This window comes from Brienomyrus brachyistius, unplaced genomic scaffold (genome assembly GCF_023856365.1).
Source record: "Brienomyrus brachyistius isolate T26 unplaced genomic scaffold, BBRACH_0.4 scaffold82, whole genome shotgun sequence".
Classification (NCBI taxonomy): Eukaryota; Metazoa; Chordata; class Actinopteri; order Osteoglossiformes; family Mormyridae; genus Brienomyrus; species Brienomyrus brachyistius.
The window spans coordinates 302,526-318,830 of NW_026042357.1; the positions used below are offsets into that span (position 1 = coordinate 302,526).

A 16,305-nucleotide genomic window follows, 5' to 3' on the forward strand; every position below is an offset into this window, starting at 1 on the left:
GGGCCCCTGCACCCCAAGGGCCCCTGGGCAGCGGCCCCACTGGCCCGGTCGTAATCCGTCCCTGCCCCCTCCGTATGTTCTCACATTCCCGTGATTGCATATGCACGATGATAATTAAAAGATCGCTCACACTACCTGCCAGGCCGGATTCTCAGGTCATTTGATGGGATCCTTCATGATGCACGGCTGCCAGCTCTCGTGTACCTGGCGTGGCAATCACGCTCACGCAAGAAATTTTATACAAAATCAGTATTATCGCCATTATAAACCTAAAATTGCTACGTTGGGTAGTTTGCAAACCCTACAGACTATTTTCACGGTAATAAAACTGTTACATACATGTAAATCAGTGTACATGTGTGTGCAGACGTATCTGGATTTGAAAAACTCACTCCAGCCAGCTGACCAAAGTTGGCAACCATATATAAGGCTTTTTGATTATTTTAAAAATAATAATAAAATCGCACTTCGAAGTGTTTCTCCAGGCGTAAATGGCGAACCTCAGCATCTGACAAGAGACGAGAACGACGGCGTTAAGCGACGACGTTACCGACGAGGCAGTTAAGCGGCGTTAAGCGACTGACATTTTATTACAGTGGAACCTGAAGGAATTTGGAAGCGAGGATATTAAGATGCCGTACCCTTCGACAAAGAAGAGCAAACAACTCTTCCAAGCAGGCAGACGTTTTTCTTTTTGTGCATCTCTCCTCCTACGAAGGAAGCTCACATGCCCCCTCGTTTTATAAGCCATATATTGTATAATGTACCCTGAGGCAGAGCAGAGCATTTCCGCGAAATCAAGCCACTCGTGACAGGTGTGGGAGAGTCTCTCGCTTAATGAACTGGAAGGTGACAGGGCTGACATATCTATATAATTACATTCATTATGTGCATCTGTTTGGAGGTCCCGTTTGAAGCCTGCAGCGGCCTCGGCTGTTGCCATAGAGACCTGAAGTGGAGAATGCAGACATCTCGCGCAGACCGCCCCTGCTCTCGAGGGAGGAGCCCAGACACAGCCCCCGTGGCTTTCTTTTAACTTGAGGAAGGAAAGGGGTGTAAATCCATGTTCGGGGAGAACAATTTGATTAAAAAAAAGAAAAAGCTTAATACAGACGTACAGTTCTGTGCAATGAAATACAAATATATCATATTCTTGCAGAAACTGGAAAAAAGCTTTTCCTTCTCCTGAGAGTTCATAGGATATGAATTGTCCATGTTGATACATGAAATATGAAATTATTTGACATCCATATAAACAGACAAAATACCTGAAAGGCGCAATGTGGACCTAAAGATGACTGCAGATGTATTTCAACAAATGTCAAGTAGAGACGTAATCAATTAAGCACTTAATAACAAGACGTTTGCTTAACACATTAAATAAAATATAAAGGTAGATAAATATAGTATATTACTTCAGACTCTTTTTGTAATGTTACTACCAATATATTTTAAAGCATTTAGTTGTGTGTAATATTACTAAACGGCAAATTCAGTTTTAAAACTTTAACCATTACAGTTATAATTATAGTGTTAGCGGAATGGCACACTGTGTAGCCTCTTTAATTAAACTGCTGCTATTAGTTTCAAGTTTTTTTGGATATCATGTGAACATTGGGTTGTTTGCGCCAAATATATCTTATTCTCTGATGCTCCATTAATAATAAGAAGACATCCACCGTGGTAAAGCAGGGTTGAATTTCCCCAGGCTGTTCCCTCATTGTCTTTTTTGTCAAGAAAAACGAAGAAAGTATTAATGATACGCATGCTTTTATCCGACAGGGACTATTTTCGTGAAGATTCGCGGCACTATGAGAAAGAGTAATAGGGTGACACCAAGTGGCAAAAACTACAAACCGCAGAAGATCACACGACCTGCTGGCAGCCGCATGTTTTATTACCTACCAGGATTACGAATAGTTTGATTCACACAGACGCCGCTCGGCTTATGAATCTGACTAGGATGGAAATAATGCTTCTTTCGAGTACGTTTAACGAAGATTCGTTCAGAATCCTTCACTGATAGGCAGTGCCGGTGAAATATATTGGCGGCCGACTTATGAGGGGGCGCAGACGTAGCCAAGCGATTTCATATTGTTTCGGACGATGAGCGCTCCCGCACCGTCTGAGGCTTCATGAAACCGGCTGGTTAATTCGGCGCCCCTGGAGGCACTCGCGCCCTCTTCAGGCCTGGCACAGAAATGCTTCGCTGGGAATCTTCCTTTAATTTGCCCTGCTGATGTGATCAGGGGTACCCAACTCCAGTCCTGGGGGGCCAGAGCCCAGTGTAGCTTAGTTCTTTCCCTGATCCACCATAAACGATTCCGCTAAAGAGCTGTTTGGTAATTAACACAAGGAGTTGAATCGGGCGTATTAAATGAGGGGAAACCCAAAAATGTGCAGGACTCTGGCCCCCCAGGACTAGAGTTGGGCATCCCTGCCTTAAATATTTACTGCTGGCGGAGAGCTGTCGCTTGTAAGTTAATACAATAAAACTGTATTAAAATTTTATTAAACTGATATATTGCATTTAATTTCATGTTATCGAAATGCATTTCACATTTGTATATAATTAAATATGGTATATATGTCTAATGCACATTTTGTATGTTATATACATCCATCCATTTTCCAAACCGCTTATCCTACTGGGTCGCGGGGGGTCCGGAGCCTATCCCGGAAGCGATGGGCACGAGGCAGGGAACAACCCAGGATGGGGGGGCAGCCCATCGCAGGGCACACTCACACACCATTCAGTCACACACACACACCTATGGGCAATTTAGTAACTTCAATTAGCCTCTGCATGTTTTTGGACTGTGGGGGGAAACCGGAGTACCCAGAGGAAACCCCACGACGACATGGGGAGAACATGCAAACTCCGCACACATGTAACCCAGGCGGAGACTCGAACCCGGGTCCCAGAGGTGTGAGGCAACAGCGCTAACCACTGCACCACCATGCCACCCCTATGTTATTATATTTTATACTTAATGTTATTTAAATTATATTAGCCACATTGAGTCCATCATTACATCAGCAGATGACAAAAGGGAGTTGTGAACGAGGGATCCCTCATTGAACGAATCATTGCAGTTTCCCCTGATGCTAAAACATTGACAAAAAAGATAAACACCAGCTCTTGTAAGAAAGCAAACACAAGCAAGTTTCAGCTACAGATATTTCTTTCTTTCCATAGAAAACAGAAAAAGAAATATGCAGGCATTTTATTTGGAAGCAGAGCACGAGTCATGGTAATCAAACGCCGTATTACAAAGTGGTAGATCAGATGCATTTAAAATCGCTTTGTTCATTTAAAAATGAGATATGAGGCTGGCAGGAAGTGTGATGGTGAAAGCCTGGTATCTTCTAGTGCATCTTTCAGAAAACCCTTATTGGGACACGTGAAGTCGTGAAGGTAGGAAAAACTAACAAAGAAAAACAATCGAATCATAACATTAACGTGGAACCATCATTATGTAAAAAGTCATTTCAATGAAAAAAAAGATCTAAGACTAAAAAAAATGATTTTATAATTTACTATTCATGGCATGGTTTACTGTACCCCAGCAGTCATTTCAGTTAAGTTTAGTTTACCTGAACTGCTACACTTTGAATTTTGGGTTTCCAAGGGGGCCATTTTGTGAAATGTAAAAAGATGCCACACGCAGTGACATCTCCAACTGGCGTTGGGGGTGGGGGGGGATTATACCAATTCTCGCTGACACACGACTACCGCGCAGAATAAAAACTACGATTAAGAAGCAGGGGGGCTTTCAGGTGGCGCTGTGCTTTTCTGAAACGCAAAGCCTTTGGTACCCTGAGAAGGTGAAGGGGACGTCCTGAGCTCAGCTCACCTGCTCAGGCTCCACACGGCCGTAAGAGGGATTTCGATTCCTCTATCCAGAAGCTGTATCTAAAACCGACAAGCCGACTCGAATTCTGTCCCATTCCGGAACACAAAAGGAACTGTGTGATCCCACATGGACGAGTAGAACACTGGGGCTTATCCTTTGGGATACGCAAATGAAGAAGCCAGCCTCCCCCCCCCCCCCAACAGGCTGCCTGGCTATCTCTGCCACCCATCCACTATCTCTAGCTGCCGAATCGGCATCCCGCCCTTGTCCTCCGCCGTGGGCCGGGCTGAGCCGTGTTGACACAAATAGCCTCCTTTCGGCACATCCTCCCTCTCCATGATTGGGTATGCCTCGGGGTGGGCGTGGCCGGCCTCCTCATGGTTGCTGATAGGCGACTGGTGCTCGACGCGATGGAGGGGTGGAGTGGCCGGGGAGCCTGAGTGCTCGGGGGAGGCGCGCTCGGATTTGATGCTGAGGTTGAGGGAGGAGCGCAGATGCGGGGGTGGCGCGGAGCTGGGCACTGGGAGGGAGCACCCCCCACTGGGCATCCTGCAACCAGAGCAGGGGTTATGAACACATTTCGCACCGTTCAGCAGTCCCCTGCAAGAGTTCTGGCTCATACTTTTACTCCTCTAACAATAGCATGTTATTATTTTTATATGCAGTTACATAAGTCCCACTTGATCTGAGGACAGTCACGCATCCATCCAGGGGTGCTGCTAGAAATTTTAGGCCCCACAAAAGCATTTAATATTGGACCCCTCAACCAATACAATTTTCACAGCCCCTGTCACTTAGGGGCACTTTGAATCATCCTAATTTCCTCCCTTTAATGGGACCCCTACATCCACCTTGGGGGGGGGGGGGTGCGCAGTGTGAGATGTAAAGGCTTTGTTCAGAAGCCCAATGATGACATCAGTCTGCCAGCCCCAGGATTCAAACCACAGACCTTCTGGTTATAAAGACAAGGCCTAACCGGCTGAACCACACACCACCCCGCAAGATGGCACAGAGTGACTTTGGAGTCAATCTGCGGAGGTACAGGGCCCACTCAGGGGCCCACTCAGGGGCCCACTCAGGGGCCCACTGTAGGATGCCAGTTCATTGCAAGAAATCCAGCGAGATATATCCATTAATCAATATTGTTTTATGGCAGCAATGCCAGGATTAGCCTGTAGGTGTCACTTGTGCACAAATATTAGAACCAGGTTACACTACAAGGATAATTCACTGGCAGTGCGGACTACAGCAGAGAAAACTACCCCGAGATGTCAGTCATGACCTCCTGCCTCAGCTTCTGTTTTGTCAGTTGGTCAGGCACCTTATAGGGGCACCAGCTCCTGGACTTATCCTGGAGCATTAATATTCCTAAAATAGCACAATGAAACTGGTTTTGCTCTGGTCTTTGGCTGAGGTCAGTTCCGGCCACATAGGACTCCGAATGGACTTCCACATAGCCCATCGCACAGACATTTCCTGTCACATGTAAGCAGGTTCTCACTGACTGATCTCAGACAGCCTCGGCTATGGAAGATGGGTTTTAAGAAACAGAGCCCATCAGTACCGGATCTCCTGGTCTGCATCAGCAATGATAAACTACTAAAGTATTAAACTATTCAGGTAATACAGGACTTTAGACCATCTGCCAAATCTGCACCCTTACCACTGATAGAAAGTTAAGGTCCATCTCATGTATTTGCACACATTTTCATAAAATGGCTGATTACCTTTAATTGTCTGTACTGGGTATATATGTTATTTTTGCATTTGGCTTGCTTTTAGTCAGTTTTCCATTTTAGCTATTTTTGAGTTAGTTGTAATAAGTTTTTAGCTGCGTTTGTATTTGCCTTTCAGCGCTGACACATGCTCACATCGGTTGGCTCAGATCCTGCAGTGACAGAGTTAAACGCACTCAGGAGGTGCAATCAGAACTCCCCAGGCCGTAGCTGTCTATGGTCAACAGCTTCTAATGTTTCAAACTGGTGATAGAATCCAGCTCTGCTTTCCCATGATGCCTCTGTCACTCACGCATCTGCAATGCTGTCTTTATTTCTGTATGGGGTGGCTGCTGGTCCATATGTTAAAATTAAGATCTGCTCAATGGATGGTCAGCACTCGCATTTTCAGCGCCTTTTGTTCCCAAGATGGGGGACAAAATTACTTCAAATAGCCCTCCTTCACGAGTATAATGAGTCACAGTCACAGAGTTCGACTCGTTGGTTGAAACAAACCTTGGTCTGGATTTGTACTCTCTGGACCTGAACTACCCACCTCTGTCTGTAAAAGATTACTTTTGCGAGTAACTTCCTCATCATTGACTTTGAGCTGCCTGGCCTGTTGAAGGTTGTGTGCTAAATGGCTATATGTGACCCAAAATTCCTGGCAAAGCTTTGGCACTGTCATGGTGGTGGGCTTGAAACCCCTTACCCGTGGGCAGTGTCCTGGGGGGGCGATGGCTGCCAGTGGCTCATAGCATATCGGTGTAAACTGGCAGGGTGGGTGAAACCCCCGTAGGGATACTCTGAGGATAACAAGAGAGACTACATCACAGTCATTCCCAAAATGGTATAATAAATATCTGTAGGGTAACAGTCTCACTATTATCTCTAAGTCATTGTTTCCCAATCTGGTTCTCACGGAGCCACAGACGGTCCACATTTTTGCTACCTCCCAGACGGTCCACATTTTCGCTCCCTACCTAATCTGTGGATCTCCAAGGACCGAACTAGGAAAGACTGCTCTAAGTGCAAAGGGCTTTCTTAATTTTAAAAAGGAGAACATTTTACAGTTACAAGGATATGAGAGACGTTCGAACAAAGTGCTATTTTGAACAGTGGATTGAGGAAGGTGGGCAAAGGAAAAACCAGGAGTCTCAACAAGAAGCCCTGCAGGCGAGAGCTCCGGCTGCCAACGGCGGCCAAAGAGAGTTTCCGTCCAACCTGCTTTCCCCATGGGTATCATGTGGTTTCCAGCATGGCCGCCTTGATACAGCACTCTCTGTCGGGGGACACAAAGAGGTGGTCAACGCCAGGGAGATCCAAAGATTCGCCACGACACGCCACGAGCGGAGATCGCAGCGACTTGCAGGAGGGCGCAGAGCGACCATAAGCGGCCAGGAAAATTTGTATCTTATGATGACAAAGCTCTATGATAAAGATCAGAATTTTTTTTTTCCACGAACAAAGTCACAGTCCATTGGGTGGGCGCAGGAACAGCTGCGGGCAAAGCGTGGTCAAACGTCTGAAAAAGATCCGGTAACCAAGGAAGCCATTCTTAGCTGGGGGGGGGGGGGGGGATACAGGAGCCAGAGCGGCAGATTTGACAGGAAACTCGATTATTGATTCGACAGTTTTAGCTCATGACACCTCCAGCCCCACCAATATGGCAGCTAGGTGTGAAAGGCCCTTGAATCCCTACCTCCGGCGACCAGTCGCCCCCGTTAACATCGCTTAGCATTGCCGGGCCATTGGCTCACCCCGCCATTCAGGTTGGCGCGGCTGCAAGGCAGACCGGCGTGCGACTCGATGCGCCGTCCGTCACAGCCCAGGTTCAGCGGAGGTGAAGTCTTCATGTCCAAAGTTCTGCCCAGGCCACCGTGTGAGAACACGGAGTAGCCAATTCCTACAGAACAGACAGGAAGTGAAAGACAGGAAGTGGTTAAAATGGAACCTCTGCCAACTCTGGCTCAACTTTTGCGTGCTTTAACTCTGTTTCTAAGAAAATTGTTTAGCCAGTCGCCAATGCATTGTGAAAAGGGACATTGTTAACTAGGAGCAGCGTGTTAATTGTCTGGAATACACAAAAAGACCTGCGAGTTCTCCAAAGCTCACTGCACTAATACCCGTGAAAATGGCAATGCAGGTCTTATGATTCATTACGGCAGACGGATGTCTCTGGACGAGGCACAGCGTGCGGTGCACGAGGCCTGTTACACAAGCTAGACCATGGGCCTTGCAGCCCTGCACCAGCGGCTCACTATTAGTGCCTCTGAAAGCGAGGAGATGTCAAGTCTGTCAAGAGGTGAGCACCCTGAAACCGCAAAGCTGGTGCTTTTTTTGAACATGGTGGTGGCTATTCTGCACTGCGGAGGAGTCCTCTTCCTGTACATGTCGTTACGGGGCTCAAACCGAGTCTGAGCTCATAGCTCCCTACACGCCATCCAGCATGCAGCCTGGGGCACCCACCGAACACGCAGCCCTAGCAGAGCATCGCACACGCTTAACCTTCCCCAGTGGCCATGTGCAAACTCAGGGCTGAGGGCTCTATGTCCTCAACCCAGCACAGACAGAAACTCACTGTCAGCTTATCAGATCCTTTGCTGCCCTGAGTTCCTCACAAGCAACATGGTGAGGATCCCCTACCTCAAGGCACTGTGCATTCAGCCTATCAGGTTCACCGATATTGTACTCCATAGGCCTTGCCAACCAATCACATTTGTACCTTATGCCACTGGACTCATACTGCCTTTTTACTACACTGTACATTTATTCCCTCCTATATTCTTGTTGCTAGTCTAAATACTTTTCCTCTCAGGGGCATGAATAAAATTACTTACCAACCAACCAACCAACCAATCAATCAACGAACCAGCCAACCAATCAACAAACAATCAGTCAATTAACCAATCACATGTGTGCTTTCCCTCTTTGGCTAATAGGTGACCTCCTGGCGATGCCAGTGCTCTCACCTGTGTGCGGCGGCCCAAGAGATGAGTGGGCATGTGATCCCGTCGGGCTTGGCGTGCCTGGTTTGAAGGAACCAGGCTTAAAGGCAGGGGATCGGTGCGGCGCGGGGCCCGGGCCGTTTCCCGCCGAGAATCCGTTCTCCGAAAGCAAATACGGGCCTTCTGGGGGAGGAGCAGGTGGCGGCTACAGGGACGACAATTTGGCTCTATGTAAGAGCAAGAACTCGGGGAAGGGGGGGAGGGAGACAGTTTTTCGGTCAATTTTGTGTCTGGCTGTTGAAAAGGCCTTTAACTGACAGATTCTCAGGGCAGATTAGGGCTTAAGCGGTAACTAGTATAGAGCCTAAGAAAGGTAGGTGCATCACAAAGCAACTTCCGCTTCAGCACCAACAAAGGGCTCCATCGCTGTACAGAGCAACAAGCTGAAACCGCATGAGAGAACCACCCCCCCGGCTATGCTGATGGGTGCAAGTCGAGCAACACTGTAAAAACACTATCTTTGCAACAGCTAACACTAGGGATGATGACATCATAAGTCTGACAAGACTCCAGACTACTGAAGATGGATGGAAAGAGTTTGTGAGTTAATTATATGGAAACTATGGTCTATGGTCTATCGTATAACTGTGAAACAGTAAGTGTTCAGCAACCTAAAGATATTAGGCCTGCTGACATCCTTAAGACCCCCCGAAAACAGGACCCTCGACTGGGAGGGTGGGGGTGCCACTTTCAGGCAATCCTGAAACACCTCCCTGAAGTTGTGTTTTTTTCATGATTTTTGTCACGATTACTGCCAGTGCTACTCCCTAAGCAGCTGTGTGTCTTCCCATCGGTTCAGGAAGGACCCTGAGGACATGGACCCAGAGGACATGGACCCAGAGGACGGCCCGCCTTCCCGCGCAGACGCGCCACCTACATAGTAACGCTGGCGTGCGACAGACAGGTCCACACTCTCCTCAAGCTGCTGGTACTTCCCGGCCGGCACTGGAACACCCTCCTCGCTGTAGACCTCCACTCCTTCCAGCCCCAGGCCCTTCCTGCGCAGAGTCTGCAGCCAACAGGGGTGGGGGATAGGTGGGGTGAGGACAACACAGACAGTTCAGAAAATTTGTCGAGGTAACTGGTCAGAACAGCCCATGTCAGCGAGGTGTGGCCTGACTTGTGAAGAAGCAGGTAAGACGCCCTGAGCTGGGAACATGAGACAGCCATGAAAACTAGCCAACGCCCCCGAAACTCGCACGGGACAGCAGGGCAGTCAGAGGGCAAGTCAGAGCCAAGCCGGGCAGTGAGCCAAGAATCAGCTACGGGGAAAAGGCTACTTTGGGATCTTAGGGACGTGTCACCCACCCTGTCAGTGAGCACGATCCTATTACTTAAGTTTATTTTTACTAATTGGTGTCTCTAAGTGTGTAATAGGGTTTGTGTGCCATAGAATGGACTGACATCTTGTCCGGTGTGTCCTGCGACAAGTGCAGTGACTGGAAAATGGATGGATGGATGGGCAGATGAAAGGATGGATGGATGGATGGATGGATGGTTGAACAGCAGAAGCGGGGGCTGCACCTCCAGGATGTCGGCGTTGGTGCGGCTCTCGTGTGGCTCGCTGTACTCGGTGTACTTCAGTAGGACCTTGTCCATGTCAGTGCTGGCGTACTGAAAGAGGCGGTTGGTGCTGTTGAAGATGATGAGGGCGATCTCGCAGTCGCACAGCACGCTCAACTCATAGGCCTTCTTCATCAGGCCGAACTTTCGCTTGGTGAAGGTAACCTGGCGCGTCAGGGGAGGGGTGAGGACGACACAGTTACCGCAGCGCTAAAACTGAAATGAACGCACTTCAGCGGTCAAACGGTAATGGGTATTAAAGAGCGAACTTCATAGCTTCAGTGTTAACACAACACAGATCGGCTGTATGACTGTAAACAGCAACAGGATGCAACAGGGCTCTTGGATCCCGTTTACAAAGCTGGATGCCTGGGGTGTAAATTACCTAAAACCACAAGCGTGGTTTAATACTTTATTTATTTTCTGACTCCCAAATCCCCCCACCCCCACCATCACTTTCTATCTTCGGTATTCAAACTAAAAAAAGTCACTCAGAAATAAAGCAAGAACCCCACAGGCACAGAGAAACAGGCTTACCTGCCGATTCCGCTGGTCCAGGATCCGAGAGATCTGAATTTTTTTCCTTCCCATCTTCCTGTTTTCCTCCTGTACGTGGACAAAAAAACCAGCATTCCGTACCATTATACCCACTCTTCCTTAGCTTTTTATTCATTTTATCAACCAGCTGAGACATAACCACTTTTATCCAGTTATCGAGTTTTTAACAGAGTATTAAAAGTTTAAACAGAAAAGAAGACCTGGAAACTGATGTAATTATATATATATATATATATATATATATATATATATATATATATATATATATATATGAACAGAATACACACACAGGGCAGAGAAGGACAAGGTGAAGCAGATGTATGGAAGCTGAGGCAAAACAGTAACGTACTGTGGGAAAATGTCATCGCCTTTGTTTGACAGACATTATAGGACGATATAGGTATTTATACCGGGATGGAAATAAAACATGCTAAAGTTAGCCTGAGCCAACGCCCACTCAGTCTGGGCTTCCCTAGGAACAGGCCGCCATTAACAGCAGGAGTAGTATTATTGCAGCCAGGATTAGAAAAGGCGCATTCATAGGGAAAGAGACGCTGACAAGCCGCCCCCTGCTCTCCCATGTTAGATGGCAATGGACGCAAGTGCGCGGTGGGCAGGGGGAGGCGTTAAAGGGACAGTGGCACACGTGGTAACCAGATAGCGTCACCGCGCCTCCAACCGGCTTCGGTTATTAATGCCCACCAAGGCTGTTAAATACGTCGATGAACAGTCAATGTCAGTGAAGAGTCAATGTCAGTGAAGAGTCAATGTCAGTGAACAGTCAATGTCAGTGAACAGTCAATGTCAGTGAACAGTCAATGTCAGTGAAGAGTCAATGTCAGTGAAGAGTCAATGTCAGTGAACAGTCAATGTCAATGAACAGGAAACGGTCTCTCAATACGGATTTGTATATGTATGACTTTTTCATGTGACTTACAGTTTTGCTGAAATGTAAATCAGTCAAAAAGATAAAGGTACGGATATGTCGGGACTCGGTGGAGAGTGTTCGGTCATGTGATTCTTTAATCAAGAGTTCCATGTGTTTTCGAGACTGAGGAAAAATGATCTGACCAGAAGTGATGGAACAGGTGAAGAGGAGAAACTAACAACAGGTACTGAGATACATAGAAGTGTCTATCCAGAGGAGCTAACAGGGATTACAGATGACAGAAGGGCCCGGGATGCGATTTGGAGAGCTCTCAGCCCTTAAGCACTACGCACCAAGCCGCAAAGCATTATGGGTACTCCCTGCAACGCCATGTCTTCCACCATGGGCAACCTGGTCCCACATGCCGACCGGCCCACAGGGATCGCTTGCCTATTTATCTTCCCCATGGATCGGACGTGCACTGGCCTCTTCTATATTTAGGTCCGCCTTCCTACTGGCTTGCGGACAGGGTGCCCATGTTCCCATGACCCCTGTGGTGACCGACGCATCCCCCCACCCCCGCCGCCCACCGTTTGCTGGCATTCAGGGCATTTTGTGAGGTCTACTCCACGTGTCACCATTCCCTTATAAAGTATTTACAGTGGCAGGCCTATGCACTCCCACCCGCGCCTCCGGGAACAAAGATGTTTTTGTCCTACAGGGGGCGCCATGTATAAAGGTCATTCGACAGCCATTCTAAATTTACTGGAAGTGTAATAGCTTAATCCTTCTCGAACATATCAAATATCCTTTTATAAATCCTTCCTCTTCTACTGCTCTGTGTGTTTAACTAAGCGTGGGTGTCACAGCGGTGGGCCCACAGATTAGATTTATCTAGAAAACATTGCCCTTTCGTCCAATCAAGCTGACAGAAATGGTATTTCCTGAAACCACCAACTATAGATACATTCAGCGTCTAATATCATTCTGTTTCAATCGGATAGGCGGATACGTTCATGCACCCCAACCAACACTTTTTATTTTCATTGTGGTTTCACAGCTTTATCCACTGGAGAGCTAACCTTTACCTTCTCACGGGTCTAATGGCTGCAGAGTCGTTGCTGGAGCTAAAGCTTCTCCGCTCGGATGGAGGCGAAGAGGAGAATGTTACCATGATAGAGTGAAAGGAGGCTAATCGAATCTGTGCTTAAAGGGGACTCAAACAGCTAAAGTGTACTGAAGGGTTCACATACCACACGTAGCTAGCAGAAGCTCACCTGCCGTGCTTGAATACGCTCATTTAAAAAGCACGTAACGGCACATTACCATGGCTCAACGTAAAAAGCCATAAGAAATCTCCTTAAATATCAATGTGTCAATATGTGTGTGCACCTGTTTTTATTTTTGTAGCAATTTCTCACTCTCATCTCTCAATTTCGTATGAAGTAGCTAGAGTGCATTTTTTAAGGAGAACTATTATACAGAAACGATTATATGGAAAATTCTGGATCTGGAGAACAGGAAGCCAAGCAGGCCGAAAGCTCTTAACCAGGCGTGTGCACTGCATGGGGCAAAGAGAGTAAATCACGCAACAACGCCATAGTGCAATGATTGCAGCAGTGTGGCCGCCCGTCGCCCCCAGCCCCCAGGTGGGCTCCTGGTTTCCTCTGATCGCTTCCCAGAGGCCAGACAGTGGAAAGGAACACACAAACAGTGCAGGCGGGGCCCCCACACCCCGGCCTCCTGAGATGTGTGCAAGCCTAATTGCCGAATGACTCACCGGGACAACACTGCCGGCGATTCGACAACAAACAGTGTTACGGGAATGAGCCACGCGCAGCCCAGCATCGTCCAAGGATCCGGCGCATGGGTGCAGAAAAACACCAGCAGCTACTTTTTTTAACTCACTGTTTTAAAATTACATTTATTTTTGACCAGCAAAGTACCGCCGTTATACCCTCATCATGCGTCAGATTAGATGCAAATCAGCAGCATTTCTGCCGTCTCCAAGGGTGTAACAGTGTGCAAGATGGATAGACAGACAGACAGACAGATAGATGACCTCTATATTTCATTTAACTGATACAAATGTTGCAATATAAATAATATATAATATTAATATTACAATTTTTTTGGAAAGCTTTCCGTCAAATCCCGTTTAAGCTATTCGAAACCTGTCACAGAACGTTTCTAAGTGCATCAGTTTAATGTTTTTTCATTAATATTGGGGCCAGTTATCAGTTACTGTCCATCTAGTCATGAAAATATGCAGGCGTTCTGTAATATTAAACTATTTGTTCAGAACAACCAAAACTACACATAAAAATTCAATACACCCTATTTACAAATGGCACATATTCCATGAATAACTGTAATCTAACATAATCATTTATTATTCATGTTCTAGAAGCATTGGTTACTGAACAATTATGTGATTTATCAAATTCTATTTTTGAATAATTACACTGATACTGATTTATAAACCAAATTTCTATCTACCTGTTACTATATTTGAAAATCTCGTTATTTTAAATTGTACTGTGATGCTGTCCTGGATAAGTGGAAGATGGATAGATTATCTGAAATTGTTAATTTTATTTTTTAAGTCCAGGATTATGCTCAAAGTGATGTGCTTTAAAAAGAATGTAAAAATAAAAATTAACATTTATTTCTTTAGCAGAGACTTTGTCTGAAGTGATGCCGATAGTACATTACAATTGTAAGTGTACAGAAATATCTGCATATTTAGACCACAGTCATACATGGATTTATTTCCCAGAAGTTTCCTGAAAAAAAATTAATATTTTACATTTTGGATCTAGAGCCAACCAAAAAGTGGTATTACTTGAGGAGAATTCCTTAATACGAGCTAATGAGGATGTTAGCGATCCACGGTCCACTGTCAATAAGTGCCTTTCTGTTTCGAGACATTCCGGCCGAATGACATTCCGGAGTCTGGCAATCACAGGACACCAGGCCAGGGTGTCCTGCCTATCAGGCTACTTTAATACCACAAGCACATCAAGAGATCCCAGCATTCGGAACTTTACATTTAGCTTGCAGCTTGATTTATGGCCAAAGGACAAAAGACCAAAGGTCAAGATATCAAAAGAAATATTGTGAATGGATGAAAATATAATAATGCCAAAAATAAGAAATGACATAATAATGTGTTTGTGAGAAGCATCATTAATATTTTATACAGAATTTTACCTTCAGCCAAGAGCATTAATGGCAAATTAATTCAAACTGGTCATCACTTGTAGATTAAATTGAATCATGAATGTTCGTAGCGGCTATACTCTTAATTACTTCTTCTTAAACAAAAACTATACAGATATCACCAGGAATCACATAGAAAAATCTGACTATGGACCTTATTAATCATTCTTTAGGAAATAACTTGTATGAGATGTAGATATTGGGAAGGCTGTGGCTCTGTCTATTTGCGTTTCAACGCAACATTTGTCAAAAACTTAAAATTAATAAACAAAAACCAATGTGTCCAAACCAGTCCCCGTCATATACGGATAATTTAATAGTATCATATAATACAGTCAGATGCTATCATCCAACAGTTCTCTATATCAGCATTCAATGAGATATTCCCTACAATTTCTGGCGAACAGGTATTTATTTACCCATCTGTTTATTGTTTTTGCTGTTGTTGATAATAATATTTTGTATTTATAGGTCTTTCATAAATAATGGTGCACTTAGATCTGCAGAAGAAAAAAACAGAAAAGAAGATACTTGTAGGGCTTTTCTTTACGTTCGTTAAGTATGACGTGAGGTTCGGGAGACGTGCGGAAAGATCCGCAGGTTGTGATTAAATAATGATGAGAATAACAACATTAAGTATTTTCAGTGACAGTGTTTTTCAAGGCCGCGTACACGTATCATATGTATACCATAATTAAACCTCTAAAAATATGAAACTTTTACAGATCCACGCGTTAGACTGCAAGACATAAATACCCACCCGAGGCACTTTGTTGTTGGTGGTGGTTTAAAAAAAATACTCAGAAGGAGTTCACTGCAGATCGAGATAAAAAATAAACTGACTCGTGTCATAACAGTAACAACAAAAAACTGGGTTTAATAATGACTAATGTTGCGCCAGTAACTTAAATATCCCAGTGCGGCTACAAACACACGAAACAAAGTCCACAAATATTTACGCTATTCGCCGATTTTCCCGTACAGTTATATACAATCAGGGGTCGCTCACCTGTCCTTCGGATACTTCCAGTACAAAGTTGTGCTCGTCCCCGGGATAATTAATCTGCAGATCGCATAACAGATTTAATCATCAAAAGCAAATGGCTATTTATCCCTAAAATAAAAGGGTGGCGGTGTCATCGCTGCATTTTTCTTTCTCGGCGAACTGAACTTCTTTTTTAATGTGACTATTAAAAGCTAAGACGTTTTGCAAGCTACGATGAGCTGAAATCCTAGGCTGCTTGTGAGTAACCACCCGACGCTGCTGATGCACGGTGGTTCTGCGGCGCTAAAAGCAAATCCCAGGCTATCAGCTGCAGTTGGCCGCAGGGCGCTTCCCGTTTAGCATGAATCGGCCCCTCGGAAAGCGCCATTGGCTCATCCCAAAGCCCCGATCCGCCGCCTACTTCTCATGTCATCGCACCTTTACGGCAGAAGCTAAAATTACTCTTTTTCTTTTGGCCCCTTGCTCACGTACGTCCACATATATAATACAACCCGCTTTAATGGAGAGC

General features: G+C 45.7%; 1 protein-coding gene across 1 annotated transcript; it reads right to left on the reverse strand.

Moving 5' to 3' along the window:
* Nucleotides 1-3,167: 3,167 nt before the first annotated feature.
* On the reverse strand, nucleotides 3,168-16,093 carry LOC125726995 (myocyte-specific enhancer factor 2B-like). The gene is made up of 9 exons (XM_049003554.1): nucleotides 15,801-16,093; nucleotides 10,681-10,749; nucleotides 10,105-10,308; nucleotides 9,458-9,589; nucleotides 8,545-8,725; nucleotides 7,333-7,478; nucleotides 6,797-6,854; nucleotides 6,285-6,378; nucleotides 3,168-4,406 (listed from the first exon to the last, which is right to left on the reverse strand). Exons 2-9 carry the CDS (start codon nucleotides 10,732-10,734, stop codon nucleotides 4,070-4,072), a joined length of 1,206 nt encoding a protein of 401 aa, XP_048859511.1. The 5' UTR covers nucleotides 10,735-10,749; nucleotides 15,801-16,093; the 3' UTR covers nucleotides 3,168-4,069.
* Between the last annotated feature and the right edge of the window lie 212 nt (nucleotides 16,094-16,305).